The following is a 21,126-nucleotide window of genomic DNA, read 5'->3' as shown; positions in this document are numbered from 1 at the left end:
ATAAACACTTGAATAAAATAACCACAAACTCAGGATACGTTTAAATGCTTTATCTATGTAAATTCTTAAATGTCAATGTCAATACAGATGTGATTAAAGCCTTTTCAATTAGGAAAACAATGATTAAAGCAATGATATGTAGAAATATTACGAGACTTCTTTTAGGCATTGAAAAAAAGGGAAGGGAGAGATAAGGAAACATATGATGACATTCCCACACAGATTTATATTTACCTAGAATGGTGTGAAGACCAACCCTGGCCACGGCTGGAATAAAGGACAAGACTCCCGATAATTCAGGTGCCAACAGGACAGAACAGGTGCAGACCAGAACCAAGACAGGTGCGAACCAATATGGATCAGTAAAGCACTGATGCAGGTCAGGACCGGTACCCTCATCCGAAGTGCAACGCCAGCGTCTCACTCCTCTCTGCGGCTAACAGTCAGACCCCGATTGGGGTATCGATTCTTCTGACAGAGTGCTCCGCCAACACCTTTGCTCTTGATCGCCTATTGAGTGCGTTGGGTCAGTGACAGGTCAGCTATTCGGACAAGTCGGACAATCTAACTAAGCCTTCCTTAGTTATACCATTTTCCAGGGCAATAAACTACCGTCCAGGGTTGGGAATTTGTGTGTTCCCTCAATTTGATTGGTCAAAAGGCGAGAAGTCATTACACCATACCAATATGAGATCATTTGATTCAATAATGCAAATTATCTTTCCCGCCCATAATTTTCTTTTCCCATGCACTTTTATTCCACCCAACAATGAATGTTCCAATAGTAAATACAATGTTAAAATAACTTAGCAACTTGTCTTCCTCTTGGAAGTTCATGGGGTCACGTTCCCAGGCGCATCGCAGGCAAGACTCTCGTTGGCAGGGTTTCAATGCCATGACTTGAGGGCTCTTGAGCTCTTCTGCACAGACGCAGCCTTTTCAATATGGAGTACAGCAATGTTACATCGGGCCCAAATACAAACTAGCAGCAAAGTCAAAAGAAACAGTTTTAGAACAAGGAATAAATGAATGCACTGTATACCACTTATTTCTACTCTATTCCCATTACTTTGTTTTAACTATAGCATTAATAGTTAAGCAGAGCGAACAATGTTTAGTACAAGCAGCAGCATAAGCATTAGCATGTGAAACATAAAGCAGCCATCTTTTTTTTTGTTTCTTTTTATTAAAACAAATATCAGCAAAAAAACATTACAGCGGGTCAATGACGGTAGCTGAGCAAACGTCCCTGGAGGACAGGATTTACAAAGTTCAAGAGCAACGTCGGAGGGCGAATCATCGGACACAACTTCAAAGGGCGGCGTACAAATTTCTCCCCTGTATCTATTCCAGGGTCCCCAGATCTTTGACCATTTTCGAGGGCGCCCCTTGGCAACATATGTAGTTTTCTCCCTAAACATAAACCAATCTAAGTTATTTTCCCATCCTTCAAGCGAGTGGGCCCGCTCGGCTCCCGACAGCTGTGCGATATCACGTTTGGCAATCATATAGCCCAAAGTGACCCACCGCGTCTGTGAGTTGTTTAAGTCAGTAGGTTCCCATACGTTAAGCAAGCATCTCCTCTCCTTTGGGGAGAGGGAAATCCCAAACACCTCCCTAATTGTATCCTGAATACTACGCCAATATGCACCAACGGATTCACACTCCCAGATATTATGCATAAAGGTACCCACAGAGCCACAATTCTGTTTACAAAGCCCCAAATCTGAGAGACCCACATGTACCATACTAGGATCCGTTAGGCAAACTCTGTGCAGTATTTTTAACTGCACCAGACGGAGGCGAGCTGGAATCGCAACCTCTCTAGGCGACAACACTGCTAACTACCAGTCTTCATCATCCAGCTCTAGTCCGTCCCGCACCCATTTGTCCCTCAGTGCCCCAAGAGAGTCGGTCCTGTGGTTAATCAATTTCTTATATATGAGAGAGATCGTCTTATCAGGCAAGTGACCGTCGAGTATTCTGTCTTCCAAAGGGGAAGGCTCTGAGGGCACAGCACCACCGGATAATAGTGACAGGAGAGAATGACGAACCTGCCCATACCAAAAATATTCAGAGGGTGCAAGCTTATATTCCTTCTGCATCACGTCGAATGACTCAATCTCACCCTTTCCCCAAATATCCCTTACTGAGGAGATACCAATAAGTTCCCACCTATCAAAACCTTTCGTCTTCCATAGCTTACCAATGCTCTCAGTGTCCCTCAGCGGGGTGGCCATAGTCAACCTACCTCTCCATCCCATGGAGTCCGTTGGTCCATGCCACACATGTACAGAATGTTTAGTAGGCCCCGTCAATTGCACTCTATTAGGTCTAGAATATAGGGCTCTGTTTATAGTTATTACCGAGGAGCAGCCACCTGTCCATGGCGTAGCCGGGATCATCAATCCGACTATACGTACAATGATTAATGGCAGCCAAATGGGCCACCCAGTAATATCGCTTAACATCCGGGAGGGCAATGCCCCCATCGTACCATGAAAGAGTCAACTTATGTAGTGCAATACGTGGCCGCCCCTCCCACAACAAACCTAGCTGAAGACTCTCAATTTCCCGGAAATAACTTGAAGGCACCACATCTAAAGAGTTTTGTAGGGCATAGAGAAAGCGTGGGAGGGCCATCATTTTAAACAATGTCGCTCTACCTAGTAATGAGAGAAGGAGCTTCTTCCAATGGGATATATCACTCCTGAGTCGACAAAGAGGGGGAAGAAGGTTACGAGAAAACCTAACCTACGGATCCAGAGGTACAAAGATCCCAAGATATTTAAAGTCTTCCACACAAACCTGTATAGGACAATTCCTTGGAGGTACCGGAGGAACACCCCTTAATACAAATAAGGCCGACTTGGACCAATTAATAGAGAGGCCAGAGTCACGGCCAAAAGAGGCAAGGAAATCACAGACTACAATGAGAGACTTACGCGGGGAGGCCAGATACAACAAAATATCATCTGCATATAGGGAAATGTGGTCCTTCCATTCAGGGGACCACCGCAGCCCCCTAATCGAGGGCTCCCAGTGCATCTAGGCCGCCAGAGGCTCTATAGCCAGTGCCTGCCGGGTGCCACGTCCCAGAAAAAAGGGGGCCGAGACCTTATTATTCACCACCACTTGAGCCAAGGGCTTCGAATACAGGAGGGGCACGCAGCCAATGAAGCCAGGACCAAACCCAAACTTGGCCAACACCGCCCACAAATATGACCATTCAACCGTGTCAAAAGCCATTGTAGCATCTAATGATGCTATTATAGCCGGTTCTCGCAGTGTATGTGCCCTAGCCAAAACTCCATGCAATGTACGCAGATTCGGATCTGTGTTCCTGTGAGGCATAAAACCCGATTGATCAGGATGGACCAAGTCAGAAATAACCTTTATCAGCCTATTTGCTAATATTTTGGCAAAATGTTGGGCTCTGCGTTAAGTAGGGAGATAGGCCTATATGAAGCACAGCTAGTCTTAACCTTTCCCTCTTTATGTATCACAACAATTGATGCTATTCTCTGGTCCCTCGGGAGGGTTCCTTTTTCTCTAGACTCCAAAAACATTCCTCTTAGGTAGGGCGCCAGGCGGTCTGGTCTAAGCGTGTAAAGTTCTATAGGGAGACCATTAGGGTCCGATGCCTTACCAGAGCGTATGGAACGGATAGCCAGGGCGACCCCGTCCACGAAATTTGTATTTTCAAAAGACATATGTGGGAGTTGTATATCACGGATTAAAAGATGAGAGTCAGCCTCCGGCCTGGACGAAACTGAGGTATAGACCTATGGAAATGCTTGGCGAACTCCTCAGCAATAGACTGAGGATCTATAAGTCCTTCCCCCTCCTCTGTGATCAATTCAGGGACAAGACGGCTAGCCAGTTCCTTCTTATCTAGCCAAGCAATACGTTTTCCTGCCTTGTCTCTCAGGTCATAGAGCCTGCCCTGTTGCTCCCTGCCAAGTGCTTTCACCCTATCCATGACTAACGCCTTATAATCATGTTGTTTAAGGCTTAGATGATGAAGCCTCGCCTGCGTCACTTCTTGCTCCAACTCTCTTTCCAGCCGCTCAATTTCAGATTCCAGTTCCCCCACTTCTCTCTGCTTCTCCCTCTTAGTCCCCGCTATCAGTGACAAAGCCTGACCCCTAACAACAGTTTTAAACGCCTCCCATATGGATATCGAAAAAGAGACAGATCCCTCATTTGTGACAAAATATTCTTCTAGTTGAGCCAGAAGGTCCTTACCAAAGCAACCATCTTTCATTCATGTGTGCAGAAGCAAAGATTTCCCAACAAAGCAGAAAGGACGTCACACAACGTGAGTGTGGCAGACGAATGCGCAGTGAAATTTCCGCGTTGCGGCAGCCATTTTAATGCAGTTGAGTTACTGTTAGTAAAAGCACATAGGTAAGCTTCCCCTAGATACTAGAAATGTCATGTGGTGTATTATTAGTAAAACTAAACATGTTGATTAATACATTATACATTATTTTGAGAGGATTAAATTTGAGTAAGTCTCTTTACGTGCGAAACCTTGCTCCATCAAGGGTGTGGAGGCAGTAGGCGTATATGTATAACAAGAAATTGAAACTTGATGCTCCATAATTGAAACTGATATTAAGAAAAATCCAATGCAGGTCTCAGACCGCATGTGCACAGACCAGCGGTTACAGAACTATAATAAAAAATGGGTTCATGTGTTTGTCGACTACCCGGGAATATACATGAATGCTTTCATGATTCACACTGTATATGCAGGAATCGCTATCATTTGCAACAATCTAGTAGTTTTGTGGTTGGGCTTGTTCTACGAAAGCATTTTACGAATGCTGCTGGACAATACTTTCAATAAACAGTTCAAGCCCAGTGCTTAAATTTGAGCCGGTGGTGTTCAGGACCAGCACTTGCCAACCCCAGCAATTATGAAAGTCCATGAGGTGGGGGGCGCTGTTTGACTAATTTTAAAATGACCACAGCAACAGATGTTTAATAATTCTGTATAGATTAGAAATGAAGAATATTTGCCACCCATGCCATTCATACAGCTTTGGGTGTATAGTCAGAATTTTCACACTTGTGGGAGTGTGTTGGTAGTCGTGTTGGTATTGTCACTGGCAGCACTGGCAAGAGCAATAGTAATGCAAGCTGCAGAGGCCTCCTGAGAAGGGCCCCATACTTATTTTATTTATTTGTTACGTATTTATTTTTACAATTTAAGTACGATGGCCTCTTTAGGTGTTTGCTTCATTTACGATTTGAAACAAGGGAGAGCAACTGCCTGAGTCACACCAATCGACAGTCAATAGGCAGGGCCGGCGCTAGGCATGGGCAGTGTGGGCAGCTGCCCAGGGCCTCGCGCTCAGGGGGCCTCGCGCCCCTGTGAAAGGTCACACCTCCTCAGCCCACCACAGGGCCCCCTGCCTCTCCTGATTACATTACGGGTGGGGGATGCGACAAACTGAATGGGGGACGGCACAATGGCTGGGCCAGCAATTATGTTGGCCTCACAATGTCAGGGGCAGGGCAGCGCCTCGGCTAAGTACCGGCCATTATCGGCGCTGTTTGTGCATTTTGTATCTAGGCAACAGAAGGCCGGACACAGGTAAAAGGAGGTGGGTGAGGGGAGGGGGAGCAGCCAGATCAACTAGCTTTTATTAATCTTCAAAACAGCTAAAGTTTGGTAAATATAATGCCTGTGACATACAGTGGTCGATACATTCTTCCTAGCTCGATAAATTAAAAGCAATTAATTCATTTATGCAGAAACACCATCTGACTCATACTGATCTGACACAGGGGGGCAGTATTACATACAAAACATAAAAATATTTACCGTTCTCGTTGCCATCTAAGCTAGGTACAGCTACCACTTTATTTTCTGTCCACTATTGAAGAACACCCCTTCAACTGAGGTTTTTTTTGTTGTTTTTTTTGTACTCTGATGAGTTCTCAGCAGTGTCTTGGGAAGTGCCTTGTTACTGTTTGAAGGCCCATGGGAGGGGGCCCCCTCCCAAGGCCTTCAAGCACTGGATGGAGCTGCAAGGTCATAGTGTGGGGGCCCCCTTCGCTGGGCCTTGTAGCCTTTGGTGTCTGTTTCAGAAAGCGCAGCAGGAGTGTAAGTTTTAAGTAGGACTCATTCATATATTGGTGATACATTTGGCAAGTCAGTGAAGGTGGCAATGTATGCCTCTATTGAGCCTGTCCTGGACTACAATATGATTATCATCTTTGTCATGGCAGTGGGCACCATAGCCATCAGTGGCTATTGGGCAGGAAGCAGAGACGTTAAAAAGTAAGTGAAGCAAAATCAGTTACAGTGGAAACCACGTTCATAAGTTACTAGTAGAACGCAACAGCACCTTGCCGTTTAAGTATAGTGGACCTTTTAAAAAAGTGCTCTACGCTTTAAATTTGGACCTGGGACTTGCTTTAACATCCTTGGCTACCGTGCTCATTCTCCGCCCACAACAGTTTTCAGCTGTGCTAGAGGTTAACACCTAACTTTTTAGCATTATTATATGTATCTTTTGGTGACAAACATCCCCGTGATTCAAATACGTGTTCAGTAATATCCAAATTGATCTTTAGTGCTTCAACATCAACCATATAGTTTTAGAATGTAAATATTTTATTTTTTACTAGATAGTTCGAACACCGTACGTCCCAGGTCTGATACCTTGGAGATAAGTATGCATCTGGATGCTCTCCCATGATTGTGTTGTTTTAGAGCTGGAATTTCATTGACACAGGCCAAATATACAATGAAGTGTCTCAGTTACATTTAGTGATCTTTGAATCCCTGGAACTGACCAGGTTAGTACTGTCTTCCTGACTTCACATGTTGTCACGTAAAAACAAACTACTGTGACTGGGTTTGCGTATTATGGGTTATAAAAACAAGCATTGGCATAGCCAATAGGTCTCGCTTTTGGGACCTTCTAAGTATTTAGTTATGCAGCACAATATCTTTGGTGCAACCACATTAACTGTTGCATGGCTAAACACTTATAAGGTCCCAAAGGCGAGACCTATTGGCTATGCCAATGCTTGGTTTGGTTGTGTGTGTGTGGTTGTGTGTGTGTGGTTGTGTGTGTGGTTGTTTGTGTGGTTGTTTGTGTAGTTGTGTGTGTGTGGTTGTGCGTGTGTGGTTGTGCATGTGTGGTTGTGTGTGGTTGTGTGTGTGTGGTTGTGTGTGTGGTTGTGTGTGTGGTGTTGTGGTTGTGTGTGTGTGGTTGTGTGTGTGTTCGTATGTGGTTGTGTGGTTGTATGTGGTGGTGTGGTTGTGATTGTGTGTGTGGTTTTGTGTGTGGTTGTGTGTGGTTGTGTGTGTGTTTGAGTTTAAAATTATTTATAGAGCGCAACGTACACCTGGCGGTTTCTTGGCGCTATAAGATGCTGAGCCCAAGAGGGCAGGAGTCAGGGGAGAGTGGATAAAACGGTTTATTGGGAAAAATCTTGAGAAAATAGAAAAGTTTTTAGGGCCTTGCGAAAAAGTGTGTATTGGGGGCAGGATCTGAGATGGGCCGGGAGAGAGTTCCAGAAAGCAGAGGCGAGTGTAGAAAATTTCGTGCCACCCCACTTTTTGCGTTTAAAGCGAGGAACTGTGAGCAATTGTTGGGCAGATGAGCGTAGCTCCCTGACAGGGACATAGGGTTTGATTTCAGAGGAGATAAAGGCAGGCGCTGCGCCGGCCCGGGCCTGAAAGATGATGCAGCCCAGCTTGAACTGGGTTCGTTCACGGATAGGAAGCCAGTGTAGAGACTTGAGAAGGGGAGTGACATGATGGGATTTGGCCAAGTTGAAAACCAGGCGAGCTGCCTGGTTTTGGACCAGCTGGAGTCATCTCATGCTATAGGCGGGCATCTGTTTCAGGATATGAGCGGGGCAGGGATTCAGAGGGGAACCTGATTTGACCAGGGGCAGGAGGGAGAGGAAGGATTCTTTTGTAAGAAGGGGCAGGGAATCAAGGCGAGCCGAGACTGTGTGTGGTTGTGTGTGTGTGTGGTTATGTGTGTGTGTGGTTGTGTGTGTGTGGTTGTGTGAGGTTGTGTGTGGTTGTGTGTGTGTGTGTGTGTGGTTGTGTGTGGGTGTGTGTGTGGTTTTTTGATTGCAATATTTCCTTTTATCTGGATATTTGCTCACCTGTTTTCCATCCCCTCTACTTTTTGTCCATGTTACTGATATACACATTAGTTAGCTTCAGTGATGCCAAATAAGATCAATAGTACTGTGATGTTACTTTCTGTGATGTCACTTCTTGTGACGCAATATTCAATTGGGGGGGCCTCACATCTTCCCTTTCGCCCGGGGCCTCAGAAGGCCTAGGACCGGCCCTGTCAATAGGCTCCTAAAGGTATCCAAGAGACACTTCTGACTCCTACACAAACCCTGTCCTTCTAGAATGCCCTTAGGTTGGAGGGGAGGGAGGGGTATGTTTGCCGGGCACGCTCCGGGAGCCTAGGCAACGCACGTGGTAAACTCCCAGACATAAAAGAAAGACTCCGTTATAGTGCTGCTACGACCTGCGCTGTCTAAGACAATATTAATCGGCGGACATCTTGTAGTGTTCGTTTATCGTTTAATAACGAGCCGATTATACACACATGTTCGATAAAATGGGCTTATTTGGTTGTTCTTCTAAAATATGGACTTATTCTTGATTACTGTGAACGTTGCCTACAAAGTAAAAGCAATCCAAGCATATTTTTATATTTACTCACTGTGTTGGAAAGTGTGTTTTAATCACGTAGTCGTTGTCTAAAAAAAGCCGATACATTTTTATTGTATTAAAAATGATTGCTTTGGTTTCGCAGGCTAGAACTCTATTACGGCGCACTGGTGAGACAGCCGCTCGGCTCCAGCGTTGCTGCTTCCGCTGTGGTGTCCGTCTTCTATGCCCGTGCCGGCTACTGTGGATGTCCGTCTTCCCTGTTCACGCCGGTCCCGCCGCACAGACCCCGTCTCCCGCTCCTCCACGTTCTCGGCTTGTGACAGCCCCGGACTCAGACAAGGCACTCTCCCCCCAGCAACCGACCGTTCCCTGCCGTGCCCCTCCCGGGACAGCTCCGTAGGCCTCAACCATGAAGATCGAGGAGGTGAAGAGCACCACGAAGACCCAGCGCATCGCTGCGCACAGCCACGTGAAGGGGCTGGGGCTGGACTCGGACAGCGGCCTGGCCAAGCCTGCCGCCGCGGGGCTGGTGGGGCAGGAGACCGCTCGAGAGGTGAGGGGAGATGTGGATCTGCGGGAGGGGAGAGGCGGCGCGAAACGATGGGGTCCACCTGCAGACTGGTTTGATGCCCCCCTGGGATCTCACAGGCATTCCTAGCCCTGAAGCTGAATGAGGGCCCCTGGAGGGTGGGGACCCCATGCACCGAAAGGACTGTAGGGACACTCGTCACGCCCCCGGAGAGAGGTCCGAGCGGTCTCCCTGCGGAATGAGCTGCACTCATGCTTTTTGTGTGGTACCTGCATCTTAGCTTATCCTCACTTGGAGGATGTTACTCCGACCAACAAGATGCCATTAAGAAATTTGTATTGGTACACCCCCTTGAAAAATGCATCAGCCTTCCAAACATGAGCCATTTCCTATTGACTTCACTGTTGAACATTATGGTATTGACACTTGCACAGTGCATACCTGTCAATAGTCCAGTATCGTGGCGCTCTTATCTCTTTGTAGCAAATACAGACAGAACTGTGTTTCTGGTTGGAGTACCGTGTTCTTGTACTGCTGGGCAGCTCAGTGAGATCAATGTTCATTGCTAAAATATATGATCCGTGAAAAATTTGAATCCAGACATGGCCTACTCAGCCTTCCATCCTTCCGATGTTAGTAAATTGAGTACTGTTAAATTGGGGTTTACTAGCGCCTGCTATCTACAATACTTACAACTATTTGAACTATTATTATTCTAATTTTTAGTATGGTCTGTGTGGGAAGATTTAGACGAGGCATGGGAATACAGGACTTGCAGGGAAGGTTACTTTTAGTTGGTGCAGTGTTGCATAGCAGTATGTGAGCGAAATAAAGGGTGCTTCATGCTAAAATTGTTCTCTTTACCTGTTGGCGGTGCTGGACCATGATCGGTGCTCAATGAACTGCCCGCATGCATTATGTGACCTTCCTCCCGCATCTCAGCATATCCTCACTTAGAGGATGTTACTCCAATCAAATGCCTTTCAGAAATCTGTATTGGCACGCCCTCATTAAAATATGTATCAGCCTTCCAAACATTAGCCATTTTATATTGACTTCACTTTTGAATATTATGTTATTTGCCACTTGTATAGTGCACACCTGTCAATAGTACGGCATCATGGCGCTCTTATCTCTTTGGAGCAAATACAGACAGAACTGTGTTTTTTGTTAAGTGCTGTGTTCTTGTACTGCTGGGCAGCTCAGCGAGATCAACGTTCATTGCTGAAATATATGATAATCCGCACGTCAAAAGTTTGAATCCTGACATGGCCGACTCAGCCTGCCATCCTTCCGATGTCTGTAAATTGAGTACTGTTAAATTGGGTATCAACAATACTTAGAACTATTTAAACTATTATTATTCTAATTTGTAGTATGGTCGGTATGAGAAGATTTAGACGAGGCGTGTGAATACAGGACTTGCAGGGAAGGTTGCTTTTAGTAGGTGCAGTGTTGCATACCAGTATGTGAGTGAAATAAAGAGGGCTTAATGCAGAAATTGTTCTGTTTACCTGTTGACGGTGCTGGAGCATGATCGGTTGTTATCCAGCTCTCGTGTTAGTCGCTAGACCCTGAGTGAGTAAAGTAATGCAGCATTACATTTGTTTGTGTATGCATTGGTGCCTTCGAGATGTAACCCAAGAAGAAAACCATATACACCTAAGTAAAGGTTCTCTGTGCTCCACCCATAAGCGTTGAAGGCTCAGCAATTTGCGTGTGTTAAATTGGGATTTGAGATTGAGAATGCATTGATCGATCTTTTTACTACGGGTAGAATAATGTAGGTATGTGCCAGATTGAGGTTCTGGCTCCGGAACAACAATATTCACACCTGATACTGTCCAGAAACCACAGAATGCCACAGAACTCCAAATAAAAGGCCTCATACAGTAATACGTCCTGTTGATGTTAGCTTATCTTTCAGGGCTGATGAATTCTTATCACCTGATGCACAGGACATATTTTTCGGTGCCAAGGGCAACACGTTTTCACATTTACATTGTTCATTGGATAAGCAGGCATTCTCTGAAGCACAACCCCTTGGCTGCAGGTTTAAATTACCGATCTGTGAAAAGATTGTCTGCTACTGAAGCAAGATGTGTATATTGTCTTAATGAGTCACTGTTGCAAAACCTTTATTATTACAGCCAGTGCTGTAAGGAAGGGCAATGAGGCCAGCCTCAATTACTGAAAGTGGTTCTAGTACAAAAACGTACATGTTTGTAAACGTTAACAATTTGAGGCTACTTATTATGCTCCCAGAATGCTTTTTAATTAAATACAGAAGCCTGAATGTAAGACTGGTGTTTATTTATTCGCATTTTTTAATTTCAAATTAAAATGTACACCAAAACTTTACATACAGTTTCTACAATTCATCTTTTGGTAAATGTGTTTTAAAAAAAGACAGAATTTAATTGAGGGCAAATCAGTGTAAAACTATTATGGGAAACATGAACATAATATAAGTGACCAGTTCTTAATGAAAGACACAAAAGTGCACCCACAGGTATGCTTTTGCGCAGATTTACAACTTCCAGGAATACTCAAAAGTGTACCAGAGCAGGCTTACAGAGTGTCTTCCAGCCAAACCTTTGTGAATACCAATTTGAAGTCGAAGCCTACCAGATAGCAGCCCTGTATGGTTTGCAAACAACATATTCGGGACATTCAGGAAGCTTCCCTGAGAATGCGTTCTGCCCATTGCTTACCATTGGCTTTGTGGTTTGTTACTCAAATTTGCTTGCTTTCTATTTGCTGGCTTTATTTGTTTTAGGCTGTCTAACTCGAGGTTATCGCTTACCTCTCCCACCAGAACTGAATTTCTGTAAACAGGCCTTTAAATCTTGTTATGTTGTCACATTTGCTGTGCATTCGAAGACGGAGGATCGGTCTTACAGGGAGATGGTGTTTACTTTTTGTTGTGATTTATTGTGGGGTCTCGAGATGTGTCCATCTCGTGAGTAGGCCTGGGCAGTGAGCTCCGCTCTGTTTGCAGAGTTTTCGGCATGCTGTGCTCCACGGAGTGCAGAAAACTCCACTCCGCATAGTGCAGCAGAGTTTTTCTTGTGCTCACCTACAGTAGGCTGGCGAGCGCGAGCTACCACTCTGGTAGAATTTCTACTCGAGCGGCAGGAAGATCAGCGCGAACAGCAGTTTGTACTGCACTCCGCCACTTGCGGGACTCTGCAGAGTTTTTTTGTCACTTATCTGAGTTCCGCATAGCCGAACTCCACCCAGGCTTGCTCGTGAGCCCCTCATGTGTTCTGTGTCTTTTGTGATGGAGTTGCAGTGGTGTTCCCCGAGAGGCAGTTGCTGGCTGATTGGCAGGGGAGTACCACGTCGAGAGCCATTCTCATACTTCAACATAAATATTCTACATGAAACTCCTACCAGCGTAAGAAGTGCGTTACTAAACTTTTCTTTCTGTGACCTCATAGTGAGAGGATTTATGTGACAATCCTGCTGAGTACCCATGTGAGACAGAAAGACTGAATCTGAGTTGCTGTATGGTACGTTGTTTTGTGGTTCCAACATATGCAAAGAAACAGGTGTCCTAGGTTAGTGCCGAATGGTTTTTAATTTTTTGGTATAGATGTATAAGGATCCAAAGCAAGAACAATGCATAGGTGTAAGAATGTGCCCTCATATTTCATGGTTTCCTTACATTTTTGCTGAACTGCTGATGTGCTTTGACAATGTGCCCTGGGTTCCTGTCAAACAGGTACCCAGGTCCTATATTCTTTCTCTAAACTGCATTGAAAACAAACCCAATTGGCACTCTTTGGCCACAGGTCAGTCCTTGTAAATGGTACCAAGGGCACTGTGGCCAGGGAAGGCCTCTAAGGGTTGCAGCACTTATTGTGCCACCCTTAGAGGCCTTTACCTTTACACACACACACTGCCTTTGCAGGCTGCGTGTTTTGGTACAGAAAAAAGGGAAGTCTCGACATGGCACACCGTGTGCCATGCCTACAACCCATTGCCCTGGCGTAGGTTAGCCACCCCTCTAGCTGGGTGCACTATACCAGTAGTGAGGGTACAGGTGCATGAACCCAGTACCCCTAAAGTGTCTTAGTCAATTTTTAGGCATTGTAAGTGCACCAATGCCATTAAGAGTGTATGGTGCTGGAGTTTGTCATTACGAACTCCACAGTACCATAATGGCCTTACTGAAAACTAGGAAGTTTGGTATCAAACTTCTCAGCACATTAAACCCACACTGATGCCAGGGTGGGATTTAATGAAAAATGCACATAGCTGTCACCACCAGACATGTTTCTGGACCATGGGTCGAGAGCCTGCTGCTCTCGGGGGTCTGAAACAAGGCACATCCTGGGACGAGGTGCCAATCCTCCTCCCCCAGGATGGGGAGGGTCAGTGAAGGGGAAGCTTCAAAAGCTTGCCACCTCGGTGAGCTTCCCCAGGCCATTTGCTGCTTCCAGCAACGGGCCCCCACCAGTTCTGACCCCCACTTTGGGCTGGAGAATCGACAGGAAAACCAAGTGAGGAAGGGAGGGTGGGCCCACCTTTGCCAACCCCAACCCCTGGGTGTGGGAGGTGAGGTGAAGCATTACTCTCAGTCCCCGCCCTTTTTCAGATGGAGGCCCCAGCCAACCAGAGTAAGGCATATGCCCCCCTCCCACTTGAGGGTGGCATGATGAGGGGTGTACCCACCCCAAGGAAGGGACCCATTGGTCCCAACCTTTAACTACCCGTAACACCCTTAAATGTAGTATTTAGGCGCCACACCGAACCATGCCTCCTCGGACAAGAACCGACCAAGAAGAAAGGAAGAAGGAGGCCGAAGAGCCGTGCTGAAGCTAAGAAGAGGAGGATGCCCACTGACTTGGCCCCAGCCCTACCGGCCTGTCTCCAGCCCTACCGGCCTGTCTCCAGCCCTACCGGTCTGTCCCCACCTCGAACCTGCCGCAGCGAAATCCTGATGTGTTCTGCAGTCAGCAACCTCAATAATCCAGTCGACCTGCCCTGCCCTCCACAGAAAAGACTCTGTCTCTCTTGAGCACTGGATTTGTTCACCCACACCTCTGGCTCCGGCCAAAGCTGTGAGTCTGCACCACTCTGTACCCGACACCTATGGCCCAGGTTCGAGTGGCCCACCACCACAAGGCGGTCTCCCAGGCGATCCTGACCTGAGATCTGGTGATCTCTGACCTGCCTCGAATCTCCCAGCAAAACCTGCAGTCTCTTTCTGGAAGATCCCCACCCCGACCGGAGCTGGTAAGGAAAACCAGACGCCTAAAGACACCCCTGCACCCGAAGTCCCACGTCTTGGGTGGCCCATCCGACTATGTCCCAGCATCTCCAGGCATCCCAACTTACCCCTCCAACCAGTGGTCACCTCCAGCAGATTTTCGTCCCCTAGCCTGCAGTCTTTAAAGCCGGAGAATCCCCATTGAATCCAACAGGACATCAACACCAAACCAGCACCCTGCAGCCATCCTCCCCTGGGCCGCTGCAGGTGTACTTTGGGCGCTAACTCGGATCCCCCTATTCCCTGAGCCCAACACCAGGAGCTTTGCTCCCACAACCCTGCGGCCTGCTGGTAAGCAGCCACCAACCGGAGGCCTCCTATCCCCCATTGGATAACATTGGGCCTGTGAGTGCATCCTTGACCCTGGAGGAACTCTTGTTCTAACCCCAGAAACTCAACCCCAAAGACCGAGTACTTACCAGTTACCTGTTCACCGATAACTTCATTTCTTTCCATAGGAAATACATTGACTGTTTTCCCAAAAAATTTCTAAGTGTGGAGTTGATTTGTATGAAAACCTACAACTGTGCAAAACTGATTTTACTTACCTTTTCTCTAGCGAAATGTCCCAGTGTGATATATAGGCATATCACACAAAGTAGATAAAGTAATCTGAAAAGTAATTTCGACATTTTAACCTACTTGTATTTCAACCAATTGCATTTGAACCTGCATTACATTGTAAAACACTGCATAAAATTTTGCAAAGCATTTATTTCACTCACCTGCCAGGCTTGACTTGGTTATAGAAATAAAATAACTTAATAATATTTTTATACAAACAAAATTGGTCTGAGTTCAGTCTTTGAGTGTGTGACATGATTTTCTGATTCAGTGTGTACAACAAATGCTTAACACTACCCTCTGATAAAGCCTTACTGCTCGCCCACACTACCACAATTGGAGAATAAGGTGCGATCTACATTTACCTCTGCCTACCTTTGGGGTTTCACTGGACGCTGTGCACACTACACCTCATTTTGGTATAGTATATTCAGAGCCAGCTTCCTATAATAGGAAACTCTCGGTGTTCAGGCCTCAGCTTTCTCAAGGCTGACAGTGTAGACTTCATGACAGAAAGAAATTAAAACTTTTATAAAAATATGCTCAGAACTTTTTTTTGATATGAAACGACCACATTGGGGGTGTATTCATGTTAAAGACAGAAAAGAGTGGGAGGAGAGAGAGAAGAGGAAAGAAAAGGAAGCAAGTAACAACCCAAGTTTAGGCATACACAGCTTTTTAGGTCTCGCCTGAGCGAATGCGCTTGCGCAGTGCTCCGGCGAGATTCTAGTAAGCAGTCCGAAAAGTCTACCCAAGCTGCGGATTAGACGCAGTTCATGTGAGACAGGCGCGTGCACAAGGCCAGCCACATCCCACACCATGCCTCGGCATCATACTTCAAAGCAAGCCGCTCCCCTGCCCCTTATCAGACTTAAAAGAATGCGCTCCCCGAATCAGACTTCAAAGGAATGCGCTCCCCTGCCCCCCGCCATGCAATGCCGAGAGCTTGTTTTCTTCTATTTGCCAGAGACTCTCACTGATCTTGAGGCAATTAGAAGTGGCATGTGGTTCCTGTGGCGTAAAGTAACTAACACCATCTTAAAGAAACATCAGATTTAACAATTAGCAGGCCGCTCTGCCAAACTTACCCATGCGCTTTCTGGAGTGAGGCTACCATGCCACGTGTCTGGGCCACGCTGCTCATGTCTGGCTGCAGACTTCACCATCCTCCATCAGGCTTATGCCCTGGCCTGTCCGGGTGCCACAGCGCTGCCATGGATAGCGGCTGAGCACTGCTGCTGGGGGCTCATCTTTACGAGTCTCACTTGCTCCTTTTCTACTCCCCTCATCACGCACGTGTCTCCTTCCCTCGCATGTCTCACCCATTACCCTCCCTCCCATCGCGATGGCACGTAACCCTCTCTCAGCATGCCTCAATGCCTTCTCTTCCTTCCATGTGGCACACTTAATGCTCGCAATCAGCAGAGCTCACACAGCCCCCTCCCCTTCCACATCACTGTCCTTACTTTCTCCACTGAATGTCTCTTATATATCCTGCATCACTTTCTCCAATGGATGTTACACTTATAGAACACACTTTTCTCTCTGTTGTGTATGTTTGTTTTGTTGCACACCTTGCGTGTTCTGTTCTCCTCGCTCTCACTTTACTTCCTCACACTATGCACCCTCACACTATGCACCCTCACACTATGCACCCTCACACTCTGCACCCTCACACTCTGCACCCTCACGCACACTGCACCCTCACGCACACTGCACCCTCACGCACACTTCACCCTCACGCACACTGCACCCTCACGCACACTGCACCCTCACGCACACTGCACCCTCGCGCACACTGCACCCTCGCGCACACTGCACCCTCGCGCACACTGCACCCTTGCGCACACTGCACCCTTGCGCACACTGCACCCTTGCGCACACTGCCCCCTCACACACACTGCACACACTGCACCCTCACACACACACTGCACCCTCACACACACACTGCACCCTCACACACACACTGCACCCTCACACACACACTGCACCCTCACACACACACTGCACCCTCACACACACACTGCACCCTCACACACTGCACCCTCTGCACCCTCACACACACTGCACACACTGTACACACCGCACCCTCACACACACTGCACCCTCACACACACTGGACACACTGCCCCCTCACACACTGCACCCTCTGCACCCTCACACACACTGCACACACACTGCACCCTCACACACACACTGCACCCTCACACACACACTGCACCCTCACACACACACACTGCACCCTCACACACACTGGACACACTGCCCCCTCACACACTGCACCCTCTGCACCCTCACACACACTGTACACACAGCACCCTCTCACACACTGCACCCTCACACACACTGGACACACTGCCCCCTCACACACTGCACCCTCTGCACCCTCACACACACTGCACACACCGCACCCTCACACACACTGCACCCTCACACACACTCCAAATACCAGTCAGTGCCACATAGTTATATGCAACATAAATACACTGCAGTCAATGCAACATACACTCCAAATACCACTCAGTGCCACATAATTACACAACACATAATTACACTCTACTGAATGCAACACACACTCCACACAATATCACTCAGTGCCACATATTTATATGCTAAATAATTACACTGTACTAAATGCAACATACACTTCACACAATACCACATAATTACAGGCCACACAATTACACTCTACTGAATACAACATATACTCCACCCAATACCACTCAGTGCCAATTAATTATATGCTACATAATTACACTGCGCTCAACGCAACATACAATCCAAATTCCACTCAGTGCCACATAATTACACTGCACTCAATGAAACATACACTCCAAATACCACTCAGTGCCACATAATTACACTCCGCAAAATCAAACTGCACTCAATGCAACATACACTCCAAATACCACTCAGTGCCACATAATTGCACGCCACATAATTACACAGCACTAAATGCAACATACACTCCAAATACCACTCAGTGCCATATAATTACACACCACATAATTACACTCTACTGAATGCAACACACACTTTACACAATACCACTCAGTGCCACCTAATTATATGCTACATAATCGCACTGCACTCAATGCAACATACACTCCAAACAATACCACACAGTGCCATATAATTATATGCTTCAGAAAAGGGGGTGGTGATGGACAGAGTATCTGAATTAAACAGAACACTCGTACCCAGTCAACAGATCAGGGCTTGATCCATCACCGTTTTTTAGCTCACTGCACCATCCCAGCTCAGAACCTGGCTACATGCAAATTAGTCTGTCCCTGGCCCAGTGCATCATGGGAACAGGGCAGACCAAACTACCAAGCCAATTCTTATACTGGAAAGGAAACGAGCTTCCGGGGACCGGTTTCTGGCATTACAGCCGGCTTGCTTGAATCCTGATGGTGCAGTGAGCAAGGGACTCACATCTGAGTATACCCTTCCACGCTTATGGTGGACAAAACGATTCAGAAAAGGGAGTGGTGAGGAACAGAGTGTCTGAATTAAGCAGACCACTCTTACCCAGTCCAAAGATCAGGGCTTGATCCATCACCGTTTTTTAGCTCACTGCACCATCCCAGCTCAGAACCTGGATTCAAGCAAGCCGGGCTGAAGACGGCTGTAATGCCAGAAACCGGTCCCCGGAAGTTTGTTTTCTTTCCAGTAAAAGAATTGGCTTGGTAGTTTGGTCTGCCCTGTTCCCATGATGCACTGGGCCAGGGACAGACTAATTTGCATGTAGCCAGGTTCTGAGCTGGGATGGTGCAGTGAGCTAAAAAAACGGTGATGGATCAAGCCCTGATCTGTTGACTGGGTAGGAGTATTCTGCATCATTCAGATACTCTGTATCTGTCTATCTATCGCCCTCACTCTATCTGTCTGTCTATCGCACTCACTCTATCGCCCTCACTCCTATCTATCTATCGCCCTCACTCTATCTATCTATCGCCCTCACTCCTATCTATCGCCCTCACTCCTATCTATCTATCGCCCTCACTCCTATCTATCTATCGCACTCACTTTATCTATCGCATCACCATAGCATCACTCAGCACCACCACAGCATCACTCAGGGGCACCACAACATCAATATGCTCTACCACAGCATCACTGAAAGCCACAGCATCACTCGTCGCCACCACAACATCACTCAGCGCCACCACAGCATTAATCTGTGCAACCATTCAACAACTGGTTCAAATATGTTCTCTCAATGTTTCAAGCTTTATTACAAAAGTCACATAAAGATGTTAATATTTCACTTCTGTTCTTGGATTTTCGTCACAATAAAATACAATGAACATAATCTTCACAAAAGTTATTTACAAAAGCTATTGCCATTATAAATTACAATAACTTTTCTTTAAGTATTAATTAATAAAAAAATAAAAGCCATTTTTATTTGTAATATCAATACATCTAAGTCACGTAAATACAACACATATTGCATTACAAATGCTATAGGTGTCACATTTGCGAAAGTTAAAACTATTGGCATTGTAAATGACAAAGCTATTAATTTCGCATTTTTGAAAACCAACACATAAATAAAAAATTCGTCATTTACAATACCAATAGTTCAAACTTTCCTAATGCGAGACCTATTGCATTGCAAATGCTTGTTTTGTACAGATAGCCAACCAAAATAAAGATAATGAAAATTAAAGGAAACAATGAAGTTATAACAAGTAAAATGTAAATTCAATATGATGGCGGTATTCAGAGTGCGTATAGTTGCAACAACATGGCATTTGGAGCAGGGTACAGGCGGTGCAGTAATTTTTTTACAAGATATTGTAAATACAATCGGAAAATGGTCATAGATTGACATATCATTGATAAGGGTATTTGTAGTGTGTGTGATAAGGTAAATACATACAAGTCCCAGAATGCAACAGGATTCCAGCATGGCATTCAGTAGGGGGTTGGCGCCATGGTCAGGAAGAAATATGAGAAAGATAGTCAGGCAAATGGGCGAAAAGTGCAAAAAACAGGTGTGCCCGTGCAGCCCCTCAAAGTCAGGGTGGAAAATAGCAAAAAGTACCCTGATGAGGTGAGATTTTCATTTAGTGGAAAGAGACACTAAGGTGAGCATGCGCTTTACAAATACACGTATACGTCATTTTCTTTGCTCATGCAAGACTCTGCTGAGTGACTGCAAATTTACATTTTCTGGTTAAAAATACTTCTATGCTTAGGAGAAGTAAACTTCCAACCTTTTCTATTGTGGTAAGAGAGGAGTTGGTTGAATTCCCTTCAACATGTAACTTATTGGGTGTGCAGACTTGCAGGGCATTGCCACCCTGGACAGACACTTCCCACCTACTTCCAGCCCTTGTGCAGAAATGTGGGGAAATCAGAGACTTGCCATAATCCAAACTCTGATATAATGTGTGCATCATGATGATGTCATCAGAGCTCTGATATAATAAGAACGGTGTCACAATTTACCTCCTCATATACCTCCTCCTGCCTTTACCAGGTACTGAACTGTTCCAGGCATGTGGGAGGACTCTTCTTTCCGCCAATGTCTTTACTTTGAATTCTAGATTTAGATTTAGTTCACCCTACCACTAAATTAAACTACTTGTGTTTTGAATGCAAAAAGTGCGCTTATCCTTGGAATGGAAATGTGACAAACCTATATAAATGTACTTAACAAAGGGTGACCATGTTGGGGGTGGGTGCAAGAGTAGTGTGGGCATATATTGTGGTGCAAGAGGCCAACCAAACATAGCTATTAAAGGGCACAGCAGGAGGCTAACAAAGAGCAGGTGGGTTTTGTGAGTGCAACCAAATGGGCAAAAAAAGCGTGACAGAGAGGGCAGAAAGACACAAGATAGGTAAATATACTTACATTAATGCGAGGGAAGGACAATGTGTGGGTGGCCTGTGAGGTGGTGACATGTAGTGTGCAAAGGCTGAGTAAACAGAGAAGGGAAAGAACAATAAATACATGCAGTGGTATAAAAAAAGCAGGTAAGAGATGATGTAAAGGGGTGGTGCGCCTTGGCAGCGGTAATAGAGTTGCCAAAATGAGTCAAAGGCAGTAAATAATAGCAGAGCAAC

At 46.0% G+C, this 21,126-nt stretch overlaps 1 protein-coding gene across 1 annotated transcript in view; it reads left to right on the top strand.

Moving 5' to 3' along the window:
* The first annotated feature begins 8,889 nt into the window (after nucleotides 1-8,889).
* RUVBL1 (RuvB like AAA ATPase 1) overlaps nucleotides 8,890-21,126 on the top strand; it is a 138,200-nt gene continuing 125,963 nt past the window's right edge. Inside the window, exon 1 of the mRNA XM_086939288.1 lies at nucleotides 8,890-9,227. Within this exon, the coding sequence (XP_086795414.1) occupies nucleotides 9,084-9,227 (144 nt within the window). The 5' untranslated portion in view covers nucleotides 8,890-9,083. The remainder of the gene's footprint in view (nucleotides 9,228-21,126) is intronic.

This window comes from Lissotriton vulgaris, chromosome 9 (genome assembly GCF_964263255.1).
Source record: "Lissotriton vulgaris chromosome 9, aLisVul1.2, whole genome shotgun sequence".
NCBI classification, from domain to species: domain Eukaryota; kingdom Metazoa; phylum Chordata; class Amphibia; order Caudata; family Salamandridae; genus Lissotriton; species Lissotriton vulgaris.
Note: the sequence above shows the minus strand (reverse complement) of the source record. Positions and strands in the feature narration are given on the sequence as shown.